Below are 16,563 nucleotides of genomic sequence, written 5' to 3' on the forward strand. Positions count from 1 at the left end.
ATCACCTCTGTTATTTAATAGAAAACTATTGCAATGCTACAATACTTTATTCAGTCAACTCAGAAAATACTTATAAGTATTATAAATACAGAAGGTACTGTCCTCTAATGCCTTGTTTCTCATCTTCTGTAACTTGCATTCCTACTGATGGTGATAAAATATGTCTTTATCAATATTTTATTAAAAATACTTATAGAGGAGGTATCCTTAATGAGTTGTGTCCTTTACTGTAATCTTACCTGCTGAAATGCCTGTACTGCAGGAGAATAAATTCTCAAGGACAAGGCAAATTTCAGAAGATTGACTTGAAGATCAGTAACAAACTGTCCAGCCTTCTTCAATATCAAGTTGTAATAAGAACGTACAGACTCTATTAGGGAAAATACAAATTAATCAAACACTGAATCAAGATTTTTAATTCACAGACCAGTAAAGTCAAACATCTAGGCTGTTACAAATAGGGTTTTGGCCTGTAAAAACGATTAGAACAACTGTTTAAGGTAAGAAATATAAATCACAGAGTAACACTCATATTAAAAAGAGATGCCTTTAAAGTCACACAAAAGCAATTTTAATTAGACTAAAGGCAATTAATGAGGATAAAAGAAATATCATAACATGTTTTTTTCTTAAGGACATTAAATGGCACAGTCACATAATGAACTCCTGAAAAAATGGAACTGCTACACAGGCTCCCACCACATTACAATGAGCAATATCATTAAACATGGTGAAACTGTCCAGTTGTTCCACATTGTTTTAACACAGATGGGGAAAAAATATCCATAAAAGTCTGTTTCAGGCTTTGTGTAACACACAAGGTCACATTATCTGAGAGACTGCTATTCTTGTGTGTTTTTATATGGATGCACTGTACTATGTCCCATGCCTGTGCTCATTTTGATATATAGCAGTGCCGTCTACAATGAACAGAAAATATAGCATGTTCAGTTGTGTAATCTTCTCTTTATTCTGACTTTGGTTGGAAGGACACCAAGGACTTTGGAACATGAAGACAAAATATAGCCTTAACTGGCACATCATTATCCACCAGGGCAGAGACATCTCAAAATGAGCAACTGGCATCACAACATTTGCTGACATCCTTTGTGCAACATTTTAAAAACTGAACAAACTGCCCTGGATTCAAATATGAGTGCTCAATATCAATGATTTGATTTTAGGAATGCTATTTTTTGCAATTTAGAAAATGTTATGCTATTTTTCATCTTAAATAAAACTTGCATTCTAACCAAAGACTTTTTCGATATTAAGTCTTTTTCACAGCTCAAAATACTCACCACCACCCTTATATACTGTTAATTCTCTTACGGTGTCAACAAACTGCCAGAATTTTTCTTCACCATCTTCTGCAATGAACTCACTATGAAAAAAAAAATGACACAGCACAAACTTACAACGGTAAATAACACCATGTGAAGTGAAGATATCTCTTTCATTGAAAACTAAGGAAGGAACTACTTTTGCTACAACAGAAATTTTGCTGTCAATTTTCCAGGGGCTATCTTCAATTCACACTGAAGACACTTCATTCATGATTCTGTACAAACTTAATCATATATCACAAAAACCAATGAAGTGAACTACGTCCTAACTCCTAGTAACTTTTGAAATAGCAGTGCTATCAGTTTTCAAACTACAGTACACATCATTAGATATTCATATATTATTACTGCCTCATGGTCTATGCTTTTCAATCCCATTTAATGAAGGCAACATCCATTTTTAATTCCCAAAACACAACAATGGAAAAAGTGAACCATTTGCAGTGTCTAATACGTAAATACTTTTAATACTTAAAAGACTACATCTGTGCCATCTTACCTTGTCTCTAGCAGAAGGGGTGTTGCTGGCCACTTAGCACTTAAGATGACATTCACCCCTTTCGATGCTGCATGGCCACAATGAGCATTTAAGATAATGACCAGCAGAAATGAAAGAACCCTCATCATGGCTCGCTGAAAAAATAACCAAGCAGTAAAATATATTGGTTTAGGCCAGAATCCTTACTGAAGTAAAAGCTACAGAAAATCTGGAAATCACATCTTAAATTCAATCATCACAAGAGAGGAATCAGGAGGTATATTCACAATGATGACTATTTTTTTAGGAACTCTATAAACTGTGATAAGCCGATCCTGCTACCAGAACATTTTAGTGGAATCGTTAAGTTATACAATATAATAAGTTATGGGATATTTATGTGCATACATTATTCTGTTAAACAGAAAACAGCTGTTAAGAAGGTACTGTATGGTTCTTTTTAATCTGTCTTTTGTTACATCTTTTCGAGATTGTAACTACATACAGTAGTATTAAAACATCGATTTGTGGTTAGGAGAAATATGGAACAGGCTTTTTATTTATTTTCTGTCAGTTTTTGACACACCTTTAGAAAAATAAAAAACTAGGAATGATTACACACATTAATAACGTACAGTACTTGAGTCTTTTTTAAATTTTCTGTTTGAAATAATGTATGTAGTTGATGAGAAGAGCAAAATAAGTGTTTGATTGTTTTTTTATAATCCAGCCAAAGAGAAAATAAATAGCAATTAGGTCGAAGACAAGCTGTACTTAAAAGATATTTAATAACAGTAATCACCATGTATCAGTTGAAAAAAATCACGTTAACCGCAATGACGTGTATACAATATATCGATACTATATATACTGTATGCATTACAGGCGTGTTTAAGCCGATGTTTCGTTTAAAAATAAGAAATTCACTCTCTCCCTGTCAAGATGTTCATGATATCATTTCTATACATTACCTAGTTCTACACAACAGTTTGGGGAATTCATTTCTGGTGATCTGAATATAGATAGCTGGAGAACTACGCTGCAAATTTGGACATCTGAGGCGCAATACACTCAGAATTAAATTATGCATGGCAAGATGCATTTAATCATTTAAACGGAAAATGCATCCAAGATGATATCTGCCAACAGACCCAAATCCTTATCTCGTTTTTCAGTTGGGGATACAAGGAATTTCAAATAAAATTATGCCACATGTGCCATTAACGCAAGTCATTATTGGTAACAGCATACTGTAATTATCAGACTAATAACTAATAGCAATAATCTACAAATCACGAACAAAACCAATTTGAACTATTCATATCGATGTTAATTCAATGTTTATCTACACAACAATTTCCATCATGTACTTCGAGCCCAGTATCGTTCATTCAAAGCAGTCACACTGCCACGTAACAACTAGAGACCGATAATTAATCACAAATCGTGAGTCTTTAACAAAAATAGCATGTAATCTACTTCGCAGATTGAGATAGCAAGGAAATAGTCTGTTAAAATAATCGTTGTTTTTTTTTTTAAATACAAGCTGTACTTTAAAACTTTAGGGATTTTTTTCCTTATGTCTTGATATGAAGCTCTGTGTAAGAACATTAAGGCAAGTAACGGAATGAAAAGGCAGTCATCAGCATACTGTACATACTTTTCTCGCTAGAGAAAAAAAAAACACTGCTCTTTCATCAGAGTTGTAAAACTGATGTCGCTAAATTTCGAAATGTGCAGTATTCATCTTACCTCGGTCTGACTGGCCGCAGCCATTTTTGGGTCCTCACAAAATCACACTTTTTGTGCCACTTTCTCATAGTTGTTTGAAAGCCCACACACAGTAGTGCAATTAATATTTCCTTTGGCAAAAACAAAAACGAATATCTTTAAAAAAAAGACGGCGAAACACTGTGTCAACTATCATTTTTGCTGTTTGCATACTGAATACTGGATTGTCTGCGATGTTCTATCAGGCATTTATATGGCCGACTACCTAGTAATAACCGATTCTGCAAATGAGAAACGTCTCTGGAGTCTGTCTCGCTGTTTGTTTCCTTTTTTTTTGGCATTTGCTCCTGTTACGTTGTGAATCAGTTAATACAAAAAATAAGCATTTGTATTCTGTGATCTTCATTTAATATTCTTTATGTCGACAAAACTTTTTGACACTGTGAATTGTGATGCAGACGGGACAATCATTTGTAAGAAAGGATTCGTCAGCATCCATAGCCTACTTCATCATGATAAGTGGGCTGTAATTCTCACTAATGAATCCACTACAGAGCCCTCAGAAGTCTGGGTAGGAGTCAAACAATGCTGTGTCATCCATTAAACACTATTTTCAATCTGAGTACCCTCCTTCATTTGATTACAAACCAGCCCCAAAGGACTGCAGCTAATTTATTGAATGGCTGGTGAAATGTTTAATTGCCAACGACCTCAGTCAAAAACTGAAAATATCCTCAACCTCAGTGATCAAACACCAGTACGCTGATGACACTGCAGTACAGTATGTGCCTGCACAGAAATAGATCCCCAAACAATGGTCAATATATGTACTGAAGCCTATGAGAAAATGGGACTTAATCTTAAGAAGACCAAACATCAAGCTCCAAAGTGCACTTGCACTGAGGAAGCAGGTTTTTAAATATCACCCCATTAAATCTGAAATCAAATGGATAGTCAACGATGAAGTCTTAATTTCTGCCTAAAACATGGACAACATACAATACAAGGCATTTAAAAAGTGGCTGGAGTTGTATCACAGTGGCCTACAGAACATCTCATATAGGAGTTTAGTCTAGGAAGACTCCACAAGAGGACTGGCTCAATCAGAGGAGGATAAATGGAAGATGATCTGTTTTAAAACATGGTAAAAGCATACATTAAGAAACGCAATATCAGCATCAGCTTCTTGACCAAACCAGAAGAATATCTGCCAAGGATCCCAGATATTTCCTTTGAGACCCAAAGGAAGCAAAGTGAGTGTGTTGAAGAGCCAGATTCCTCTGCTGATCAATGACCAGTTGCAGGAATCGGTCAGTTGAATGTTTAAGAAACTGTAAGCAAAGTCTTCTTGTGTCAGAGTGTGGGGGAGAGTGGATGGCTATTGTCTAAGGGGCTGAGAGCAGAAACCCTGTGCATACAAGTCAGCTTAGCAAATAGGACTGATGAGTGACCAAGAAGAAGGGATCCATGAGTTTTGAACTTCTGGAAGTTGTTTTTGTTTAGGAGAGACTTTATTGTTTGGATAGAGGCCAGTAAGCAACGTAGCTGCTTGGCTGTGATAGTTTGGGACGTCAAGAAGAAGTGTAGGTTGAATATGAAAGGCGATCTTAGTATTTTGATTTGGTTGTTTGTTGTGGTATTTTTGTTTTTTTCTTTCCCTGCATTGTGAAGTAAACTGCAATGCGGATTTTGAACCTCTGTGTTTGCTGTGGCCTGGACCCACCTATTTAAAGATCCCCATACGACATTTCCAAGAGTTTGCCACAAAGTCCAGAATCTCCTGAGATAAAACTAGCTCCTCCTCAGTATTTTGGATCCTGTATTGGTTTGATCAGCCTTCATGAAACACAATTATCCTTAACTACAAGGAATATTCAATGAATGACTGCCACCTGTAAGCAGCTGTGACCACCTACGAAAGCTGTGACCAAGCTTGGAAATATATAAATACAGAGGTTATTTACCATCTGTAGTCTTGCTGACCCATGCACCTGCTGGTATGAATTCTAACTAGGCTTTCTATTTAATTGAATTCTTCATGGTACCTTTTTTCTATTCAAATGCTGCAGATTATTAGTTAAATAGCAATCTCCATCCCTTAGGAGAAGACAAAAATTAAAGATGTAAAATGTATCCTATCATTAAATCAATTAAGGGTTCAGTTGTGTAACAGAGCTCATCTGGAATAAAAGCCAGCAGGTGTGTGGGTTTGAATGTAGGTTGTATGTGTAAGGTTATCCCCACAATTAACTGCTGCGAGTTGAGTGCATATCTTTAGCAGATGTGATTTGTGAGCAGTAAACAGATTTCCAATGCCAATTGGAGGAGATAGAATTTGGTGTCATGCTTCCTATGCTGATTATTTGAAATATTATTAATGTGGGAGTTAATTCTGCCTTTAAACCACCCTTTGTGGTTTATGTAAATAAGAAATGTCCTGCACTAACAGCATGCCTGAATATCAATTAAGTTATTGATATTGTCCACACAATTACAAATTACAATTACAAACTACCCAAATAAAATACACCTTTGGAGATCATATTTATGACAGCTGTATTTATGTATTTCATACATCAGTTGCACATTGATTCATTCAACATTTCAATTCAAGTTTCTTAATAATATTACGATATCATCACCCTTAATAAAGGCCATGTACAGTATATTGTGTAAATTCATGCATTTTCTAACCATTTCTTGCAATTCAGGGTCACAGGTGTTACGACGAGCTGCCAAAAGGTATAAGGTATATCAGGACCCTATGCAGTGATCTCAGAGCATTAGGTAAGCAATCCCAATCGCTAGAAAAAGAGGTAGTCTTCAAGCAGGCAAAAATCCAAGGGTTAAGAATAGGAAGTCAAAGAGAACTACAGGCAAGGTAGGAGCTCCAAGGGAGAAACCAATACCAAGGCCTGACTGATACTGAATGAGGGTTTATAAGAAGTGGAGACTGGGGTGAGTTTAGTGAAGGACAGCTGAGACTGATTGATTAACACATGCAGTGGTGCTTTGTGGAATTAGCTGGCGCTGGGGACTGGTTAGATGATTTTCTGGTAACAGGTTTCTTATTGCTGGTCGTAACAACAGGAGAGCCACAGGTTCAGCAAGCAACAGCCACAAGGTGGTACACACCCAGACACAGAAACACACACAACGGCAGACATGTTTTTTTTTTCAGAGGAACGAGTAAAGGTTTATTCCATGCTGAAAAGAGAAGAAAAGAAAGACAACATTTCGGCTGTGGAGCCTTCTTCGGAAGCCAATTAACCCACAATCACCTTTCTAATAACTTTGGACTGTCTGAGAATATTAGAGACCCAGGGGATACTCATATGGACATACAAACTCCACACAGCTAGATACTTGAAATAGAAATATTTCATGGAACATATTATGTACATACTGTTGCCATGACCTCACATCTGTTTTTATTCAAATTACTGCATTCCATTCCACAAAGACATCTTGATTTCCATTGAAACTATTATTGTACCTGCTAGCAATGAACTGAAAAGTCTGCATTATCTTTTTTAAAATCTGAATACTTATGTATATTTGCATAGTGCAAATTCAGGGATGTACTGTATACAAATTTTGCCCAACGATTTTGATTGCATTTGTGTTTTCATTGCCTCTTTACTCATTTTGCTTCAGATTTTTTTTTCAGACGGAGAACATCAAGGTGATAAAATAGTTAATTACACAAGTAACGTTTAAATTTTATGAGTCAGTAAATCTCTCTTCGTATTGAACTGGCTGATCATTTCCTCAAGAATTTGTACACATATAGTAAAAGGTCATAGTCGATTTAAAGGGTAAATAAAAAATCACTATTTTCAGCGATGTGCAAATTGATGACTTTGCTCAGTACTATTTTTTAAAATTATTTATGGGACCTAGGGGAGTTTCAAATGTCAGAACAAAACATATACTGTACGTTTTTGATTTTTGATCTTTTATCTTCATCAAAATCTTCGTCATTAAATATCGTCATTATAAACTTTATAAAAGCAAACCAGTGTTGCCAGTGTTTTCATACCTGGTACCACCTCAGGTGTCTTCGGAACAATTAATGGAACGAATAACGCGCTAAACTGAAACCTTTTCATTTATTTTATTTCATATAATGCTGCTAATTTCAAGTATTTATGAATGTGTAACGGAAGCTTTAATTCTGCTATTAAAATTCGAAAACTAATAAAATCTAATGAATATTATTCGATTAAGAAAGGAACAATATTCATGTTTACCCTCATACGAAAAACGATATTTGATTAATATTTTAATCTTATTTTCAATAAGCAGTCTGCACTATTCCATTGTTTTTTTACATTCTTTTATTATATTAAGCATGCGAAACTCGTGTTTCAACCATATTAACCCTTGAAGGACCGAGTGACTAAGCCGCTAGAAGGCTACAGTTGTTCTCTCTGTCCAGGGTACTGAAATTTAACTCGCGTCAGAGCTCTATTTTTCTGCGTGGATGAAAAACTAATAAAACCCCAGACAGATGCTCTTGTCTGTTTTAACAATCACCTTTCTAATAACAGAAACCGATTTAAGGTGGCAGCTGTAACCAATCCTAACAGTGACACAGCACTGGAGTCCGTTGCAGTTGTGTAAGAACACTTCGCTTACTCTATGTGTTATCAATTCAGCTAAAACGATATGTTCGTGTACTCTGCACTCTATGACCACGAGTATGTAATTTCAGATTCCGCTGGGCTTACGTAAAACCTATTTTTATTTATCAGTCAAATATGCTTATTGCGTTTATTTTGAAAACAGATGGATGTTTTCAATTCCTGTTCCAAAGCACCGAGAAATGTTAAGTTTATCACAGTTAAATACCCACTTCTCGGTCTGACCAGAACGAAACCCAGTTACTGCCAATTCAGTAAGAGATCTCCTGCTTGGATTTCGCATTGGGCAGTGTCCCACTGCTTCTAATGTTTGATTGGTTGACATCATAAGATTTATTATTTTTATGATTTTGTCCAGGTGGCTATTGGATGGGCTGCATATATATGAAACACCATTGGTTGGGTTTGCTTAACACGAGATTGACGATTGGTTAATTGCGGAGAACTGAAATAGCTCCGTATTCAATTCCTTCTGATGAATTTGTGAGCATGTGAGCCTACTTGCTTGTGCAGAGTGGGTGTTAACAAGAGCAGAGAGAGGTGTTGCCGCAGTTTATGAGACTTTAAAGGCTGGCATTACAGTTGATTCAAATTCTGGTATTTACCAGGGGATGAAGTTGCTGTCCACGAATGGGAGACATCTTTGCTATGTGTGTTAGGAAGAATTCAAAATCGCTATTTAAAACGCCAATGAGTATTGCAATTGTACTATAGTTCAGACCCTACAAGGCTGCACAAGCTGCAGGACGGAAGCCAGCCTCTGGCGCACGCTAATGTGGTGTTCATGTAGCACATGTAGGACGAGACTGTTGTTGCGTAACTGAGAAGCATTAGATTTTTGTTTCCTGTGGATAAAGATCAAGAGAGCACAATGATAATACTAGCAATACTGCTAAAACAATAACGACTTAAATATTAGAACTATTTTGATGAGTAGATAAACGTGGAATTTTGAATGACACGTCTCAGGTGTGAGTGTGCTTTGCAATCCACGAAGACGCAGCACGTGAAGTCGGACGTTTACTGGGGAAAAGTAATGTTAAGGTTTGGTGTGCTCGGCGTTATTTCTCACTGTAAGAAAACATTGACTTTATAACTAAACAACAGCAACAAACAACAAGTATAAAACTGCATTGTTGAACATTCACTCTTATTTTCCTGAAATTTGTGCGATCTTTGCTGTACAGTAAATACTAATTAAATGTTTTTCTTGTTTTCCTTTGGTAACTTTTGACTTCCTGTATGCCTTTAGAAGAAACATTCAGGACACAGCATATTTGTTATAGGGGAATATGCAATGCTTTTGGAGTGGGACGTAAAAACGGTGTCGTTTCGGGGCATGGAGCTTAGGGTTGGTGGAAAGATACGTGCTTCTTACTGTTCACACTAATGACATGAAAAACCTTTCTCGTTATCATGGATGATAAATCCAATAAATTAATCCTGGTTCCAGTTTTAGCTGTGCTGTTTGTGATGATAGGTTATCAATATATTTGTCCCGCCGGCAGCAACTCGTGCCACTTCAGGACCGGCGAAAAGTTAAGGGGCATCACCCCTCCAACATCCCAGTCTCCGCCGAGCAACGACTACTACAGAGATCAAGAGCTGGAAGATGACTGCCCCCCTAAGTTCGTGCCCAAATTCAACTTCACCGAAAAAGACCTGAAGCGATATGTGAATTTCAATATCAAAGGAGACGATGTGATTGTGTTCCTGCATATCCAAAAGACCGGTGGGACCACGTTCGGTAGGCATCTGGTGAGGAATATTCGCCTGGAGCAGCCGTGTGATTGCAAGCCCGGCCAGAAGAAATGCACCTGTCACCGACCCGGCAAGCAAGAGTCCTGGCTCTTCTCGAGATTCTCCACCGGCTGGAGCTGCGGGCTGCACGCGGACTGGACCGAGCTTACCAACTGCGTTCCCGTCATCATGGAAAAAAAGGAATCTCAGAAGAACCGAAGGTGAGGCTTTTCATGTAATATCTCAGTGTATATACTGTAAATCTGCAGGTTATTGAAGTCTGGTCATTTTCTTTGAGAACATATGAAAAAGGAGTTCGGAGGATCGCACTTGTCTCAGTCTCTGTTCATTTATGCATTAATACTGAACGACTACTTTGATGGTTTAATATTTTCTCGTTTTGCAAATCATCTTGGATGCTATCCTACAGAGCAATTAATAGTTGTGCTTATTTCGTGATGACAAAATGTGCATACAGTATATACTGTACTGTACATGTGCATGGATTCTTAAGATGGAAACTTTAACCACAAATGCAATTTTAAAATTAAACCAGTATTGATTTAAGATTGTATTGATTTTGGGGATACTGGGTGTATGCCTATAACATGCTGTGACTGTGAACTAAGCAAGACTGTATTGTAACTTATAGTAGATTTATGATAACATATTTAATATTTAAGGTTGCGTGAAACTTACGAGTGGCTAAATAAAATGCAAAAATTATATCACTTTCATATGGTTAAAGCAGAAAAGTTCATTTACTCTAAATATAACGTTCTAAAACACTTCTCTCGTAGCTCGTCTGTTGCTTTCCATAAAAAAAAAAAGTAAATGGGACTGTAATTGATGTTTTCAGGCACCATTTAAATAGATTGATATTTTCTCACTCAACTGTCATGAATGAATAGCCTGAGATAGCAGCTGGGCTACTTTCAAAGCACTTTGTTCCTGTACAAAATTTGCTCCATGTTGTGGCTCAGAATACCTTACAGAAACCTTTTGTACTGTAAGTGCAAGTGTATTTAAGTGTAAAACATTAAGAACGAATTCAGCTTTAGAACAGAAAATTTGGAAAGTCCCCAGTTTATTTAGCCAATATGCAGACGGATCTTTCATGTCAAAATTGCAAAATCTGAAAAACATACAGATGGTTATATTTTTTGTAATTGCTGCACACTTATGTTATATTAATATTGGCTTGATTACATTGAAAAATCCAATTAAGTAATGCTGGAAGCAAAAACAAGTTAAAAGTAACTTACAGTAATAGCAGCAAAACTCCTTCAAAGAGTTTCAGGTATTAGAAACTGAGTAGTGGTCAATATAAATTGGCAGTTGTCCATTGGGATCATGGTCCATTTTATCCTAATGGCAATGCTAAATGGATCCTGAAGTGGAACTGCAGATATTATATAAATACTGAAAAAAATGTCAGCTATCTATTCACCATTCTTCCTAAAAAAAGGGTATTCAATAAAATTCACTGCAGGTTTTAATTAGGAAGTATGCACCATCCACTAATTACTTAAAGTAGAAAAAGGATGGGATGTGGGATTTTCTAAAACAAAAACTGTATAGATGAAAAACAACACTGAGCAATAAGAGACCTATGATACAATAGTTGAAATAAAACATAAACATTACTGTAAGAAATAGGTTTTCTATTGTTTTTGTTGATTTCACTATAAATATTTTCTGAAATATGGAAACCTTTATTTCTAACAAAAAAAATAATCATTAATTTAATAATTGCTTACACTGGCTTTTCTGAACACTCCACTCAAAGCGCTTTACAGTTAATGGGGACTCCCTTCCACCACCACCAATGTGCAGGATCCACCTGGATGATGCGACGGCAGCCATAGCACACCCAGTAAGGGCCAATGGGAAATTTGGCCAGGATGCCGGGATTATACCCCTACTCTTTTCAAGAAACACCCTGGGATTTTTAATCAGGAGTCAGGACCTTGGTTTTGTGTCTCATCTGAAGGATGGCGCCTGTTTACAGTATAGTGTCCCCATCACTATACTGGGGCATTAGGACCCACATGGACCGCAGGGTGAGCGCCCCCTGCTGGGCCCACTAACACCTCTTCCAGCAGCAACCTTAGTTTTTCCCAGGAGATATCCCATCCAGGTTCTGACCAGGCTCACACCTGCTTAGCTTCAGTAGGTTGCCAATTGTGAGTTGCAGAGTGATATGGCTGCTGGCTTAAATAGCACAGTATGTGTAGAATAGTAAGTGTTGACCATTTCATCCCTATATTTTACTTTTATGTGCTTCAAATTCAAATACTGATGTCAACAAGATGTTCTGGACACCATCATTAAATCTGTGATACAGCTGCTTCAGACATCTTGGTCACCAAGGACACCATTGCTATTATAAGACCATCAAATGTGCTGTGCAAGCAGGTTTAATGTGATAGAAGAAATGTCACTGCTACAGTGACAACACCACTTTAAGACTACAGTGGACGTAACTGTTAGGTGTTTTAATGTTTATGCTGTAGCTACTAAAGTACAGTCGCCTGTCATCTCTAACCTTGTAAGAGGTATTGTAGTTTACCTAAATTTTATGAAGTGACTGGATCAAAGAAAAATGAAAGTGACAAAAGTCTTAAGGATTTGCCCATTTCTGTCAAGTTTGGCAGTGGAAGCAGGTCAATGTCTTGTTTTATTTTGACAATGTTTCCATTTTTGGCAGGCAGACTTGTGATATGTTGTGATATGGATCTGCTACATGCAGTTTGTTTGACTTCTGTGATGTTATGTTGTGCATTCCCCATACAATTAGTAACATAATTAAAGAATTCAATAATAATGCTGCTTGTTGGCAGTGTTGAGTAATAGACCCCTTATTGCATGCTGGGCAAGAAAAATAATTTTCTGACATTGCAGCTGCACGGTCAGAGTTTTGGAAACCGAACAAAAACAATCTGTTGGAAAAAACAAGTTCCAGTATTTTTTTAATACAATTATTATGAGGGAATCCTGGGCTGCATTCATTGTCTTATTTAAAGAAAAAAGAGTGAAGTATGCTTCTATTCCATTTATTAAAAAAAAACTTTTGTAGAATTAGCTATTTTTATTATCATAGTGAAAACACGTGTGCTAATATGAATATTATTCACAAAATTTTAGGTTTTGTGCAGTTTTATTTTAATCTTGTAGATTTTCAGTCCTAAAGGAGTGGGTGTAAATTCTAGCCCTGTCAGAAGTGTAATGACCTCACTAATCGGCAGAAGTTGGCATCACAGAAATGGCACTGCATGTTTTTTCTGTCTTTTGCAGCTAAAGAAGATAAAGAAGACATATCTTGATTAAAAATAATACTGTACATCAGTGTATATTAAACTGTACTGTTTGTGCCCTGACTAAATTAAAGTAACAGGGCCACATGGCCCCTGTTTTTATGTGCACAGCATTAACTGCTTCTTAGTTTTACATTTGATGCTGAGATCTTTTGTTAACTTATGAATCCCATGAAGGCCATTCAGTTTTCTGCTGAAGAGATCTGTTGTCATTCATCAGACTGGTGGGTCAGATTGGTTCATCAGATGCTGAGCTCCAGTCTGTCCCTAAGGCTATGAACTGTGCGGGAGACTGAGCTTTCTCAGTCACAGCAAAGCTGTGGAGTTCTTTGGTTAAATTAATTTAGTTTTTCTGAGTCAGTGGTTATTTTTAGAACTTGGCTAAAAACTTTGGCTTTTCATCATTAATCATGAGTGTTAATGTGTTATGTTTTACTGTTTTAATGTAATTTTCAATTTCTGAAGTTTTCAGTTTTAAATGATAAACAGATGGGCTCTTCTGAACCTTCTTCAGTGCTGGAATGATTGTGAGAATCATTTTTGTAGAGCTCACATTGCAGTTACTGGTGTTTCTAAGAAACCCAAGATATTCAAAGCAGGAAGTGAGATAATTATTGTGATCAGTGTATCAATTACCATACAGATAGTAATCCTCTGCGGATTTTAATCCTCTGCAGAGTTTGCTCCTCTTATCCCTACCACAGAAGAAAAAAAAACATTAATTTAAAGCTTCTGTCTTTATTGGAAACCTTTGCTTTTCCAGTTTAAGGTGCTTTGAAATCCTTGAGCTCTCCAGCAATTGTGGAGCAGGGGAGCATTACTCAGAGAGTTTAAATTGCAAATCTCACACAAGTGACATTCAGTAAAGCTGCCTTTATTTACTTAATAGGTACTTTATATACTTCTGCTATGTGTTTCTGAAGAGGAAGAGATGATTGGGATGACATGCTCTATCTGTTTATCAATCTCAGTAAAAACATTTTTACTTTAATCCTTTTGTAAATAAGGATGACTCCATGTGGCTTGACAATATGAATATTCTCTTTCCTGTGAACAGAAACAACTAAATTTGTTAAGGATGTGATTCTGTTTTAGCATGAAAAACTGGGCATATCTGGAAATCTTACAGGGAGATTTAAGCCAAGCCCTTCCCAGTGGATTTTTATGGTACCTTTGTGTTGGAAATGCAGAGAATGCCAGCAAAAGAATCTGTCAAAGGGAGACCAGGCAGTGTTCCAGTGATGCTTATTCCAACTGGAATGGATTCCATTAATGCAAACAATAAATGCTTGGCAGGTGGGCACATTCTGGTGAACCATGTATAAAACTTTGTGTATGTTTTGTGAATGATAACACTTTTTAAGAATTGTGCAAACTTGTGCAAACTTTGTTCTCAACACAGACCTAGAACAGGAAACATTTTACATCTAAATGTTAATCCAGAAAAAGCAGCTGAGAGCCTCCTTTATAGAACCAGACAACTTAGCATTTAGTTGAGCTCTGAAAGCAATTCCTGAAAGCACTGCTCAAGGTAATCCTCATTAATGCTATGGAGACATGCCATGGACAAGCCTGAGTAGTCTTTCCAGAGGAAAGTAGGACCAGAAATTGTAAAACTTTGCTCTAGAAAGAGAGTCCAGAATGAGAAAGCTGACACACAGTCACAGTTTGTGAGAGAGCGGGATTGTTTTGGCTGTGTACACCACATCTTGCGGAAGGAATTTAAATGAAAAGAAGTTAGATGTTGCAAGAAATATGTAACTGACATGTAACTGTGTGAGAGAGCGGGATTGTTTTGGCTGTGTACACCACATCTTGCGGAAGGAATTTAAATGAAAAGAAGTTAGATGTTGCAAGAAATATGTAACTGACATGGCTGATGAGGTAGAGAAACACAAGAAAGAAGATAACATTTCCCATTGTTTGACGTGGAATAGGAATCACTATTGTTAATTAAGTGTCACTATGCTAATTATGAGGGACCACGTACATTTTATCTGTAAAATGTTATACAGTATTTGAGAGAAAAACAATTTTTGTTTCAAGTGGGCATTTGCAAACAAATGTTGGACTTTCTGATATACTTATAGCAATATTTCTTCTTTAATGGTCCTTTTGTCTAGAGTGCAGTATGTTTGAAATTTAGGTAATCAAACATGAAGCACAAAATCTGACCCGTTTTCCTTAGGTAGGGGACTCATTTCCTTGAAATGCATGACATAAGTGTACTAATGACATTTTAATGGGCAATCATGAAGCAGATGTGTACTGTGGAAAAAATACAAGGTCTTGTTTTTCTTTTTTGTGATTGGATTGGAGCCAGACTGGATGTATGGACTGTTTAAAAGGAGTTATTTGAAACTCCTGTATGTGAACACTGTTGTAATGGACTGGAGAAGCAATGGGATATAATGTACAGAGTTTCAATAAACTATTGAATAAACCATTTCAATAAAACAACAATTCCTTACTTATTGTTCAGATGGCCAAGCTCTCATACTTCAGTGCTGGAAGGCACTGCTGTATTTTGTGTGCTTACAGTGTTATCGTGGGTCATTTGTTACTTGTAAGCTGTTTATAGAAGTCAGCTTGTTTTGTTGTGCTTTTTATCTTGTGATCATTAATAACCCAAGTAACGGCTTCCTAAAGTGAAGTAGAAAATGATTACAGCTGTAACACTTTCAGTAGTGCTCCAAAAGCCAATAGATATCAGCAAAGTGAGATTAAGCTCTTTTTTTTACTTTTCCCAATTATCATTCCATGCACACAAAAAAGTACTTCTACATTTGATATAAAATTAATTAAGGGTATATAAAATGTATGATGGGGAGGCCCAGTGTCATAGTGGTTAGCTTTGATGCCTCGCAGCACTGGGGCCCTGGGTTAAAATTCTGCATGGGCTACTATCTGCATGGAGCTTGTACAGTATGTTGTTCATGTGGGTTTTCTCTGGGTGCTCTAGTTTCCTCCCACAGTCCAAAGACATACTGGTAGGTTAATTGGCCCTGGTGCAAGTGTGTGTGTTTGTGTGTTCCCTGCAATGGACTGGTGTCCTGTCTAGGGTGTATCTTGCCTTGCGCCCATTGGTTGCTGGATTAGGCTCCAGCCTTCCCTCCGACCATGGATAAAGCAGTTGAGAAATGGATGGATGGGTAAAATGTCTGGCTTGTAATTGAATCTTTTTAACTGTATTGATCAAATTAAATGCAAGTATTTGTTATTATAAATTGACATAGGTATTGCTGTGACGCATACTGTACTAAGCCATGTGACATCATCCAAAGTATTTTTCCAATTCTCATTCA

The 16,563-nt window shown here is 36.9% G+C and overlaps 2 protein-coding genes across 4 annotated transcripts in view; one reads left to right on the forward strand and one right to left on the reverse strand.

The window, feature by feature from the left end:
• Nucleotides 1-3,692, reverse strand: part of uggt2 (UDP-glucose glycoprotein glucosyltransferase 2) — a 92,948-nt gene extending 89,256 nt beyond the window's left edge. For all 3 annotated transcript variants that reach the window (XM_088603675.1, XM_088603667.1, XM_088603685.1), the window contains exons 1-4: nucleotides 3,577-3,692; nucleotides 1,846-1,979; nucleotides 1,302-1,384; nucleotides 240-370 (exon numbers count right to left, since the gene is read on the reverse strand). In XM_088603675.1, the coding sequence (XP_088459801.1) occupies nucleotides 240-370; nucleotides 1,302-1,384; nucleotides 1,846-1,979; nucleotides 3,577-3,600 (372 nt within the window). In that variant the 5' untranslated portion in view covers nucleotides 3,601-3,692. The remainder of the gene's footprint in view (nucleotides 1-239; nucleotides 371-1,301; nucleotides 1,385-1,845; nucleotides 1,980-3,576) is intronic.
• Nucleotides 3,693-8,644: 4,952 nt separating this feature from the next.
• The window catches only part of hs6st3b (heparan sulfate 6-O-sulfotransferase 3b), a 155,365-nt gene continuing 147,446 nt past the window's right edge, over nucleotides 8,645-16,563 (forward strand). Inside the window, exon 1 of the mRNA XM_088603850.1 lies at nucleotides 8,645-10,162. Within this exon, the coding sequence (XP_088459976.1) occupies nucleotides 9,618-10,162 (545 nt within the window). The 5' untranslated portion in view covers nucleotides 8,645-9,617. The remainder of the gene's footprint in view (nucleotides 10,163-16,563) is intronic.

The sequence above is a fragment of the Lepisosteus platostomus genome, chromosome 2 (assembly GCF_059453375.1).
Source record: "Lepisosteus platostomus isolate fLepPlt1 chromosome 2, fLepPlt1.hap1, whole genome shotgun sequence".
In the NCBI taxonomy this organism is placed as follows: Eukaryota; Metazoa; Chordata; class Actinopteri; order Semionotiformes; family Lepisosteidae; genus Lepisosteus; species Lepisosteus platostomus.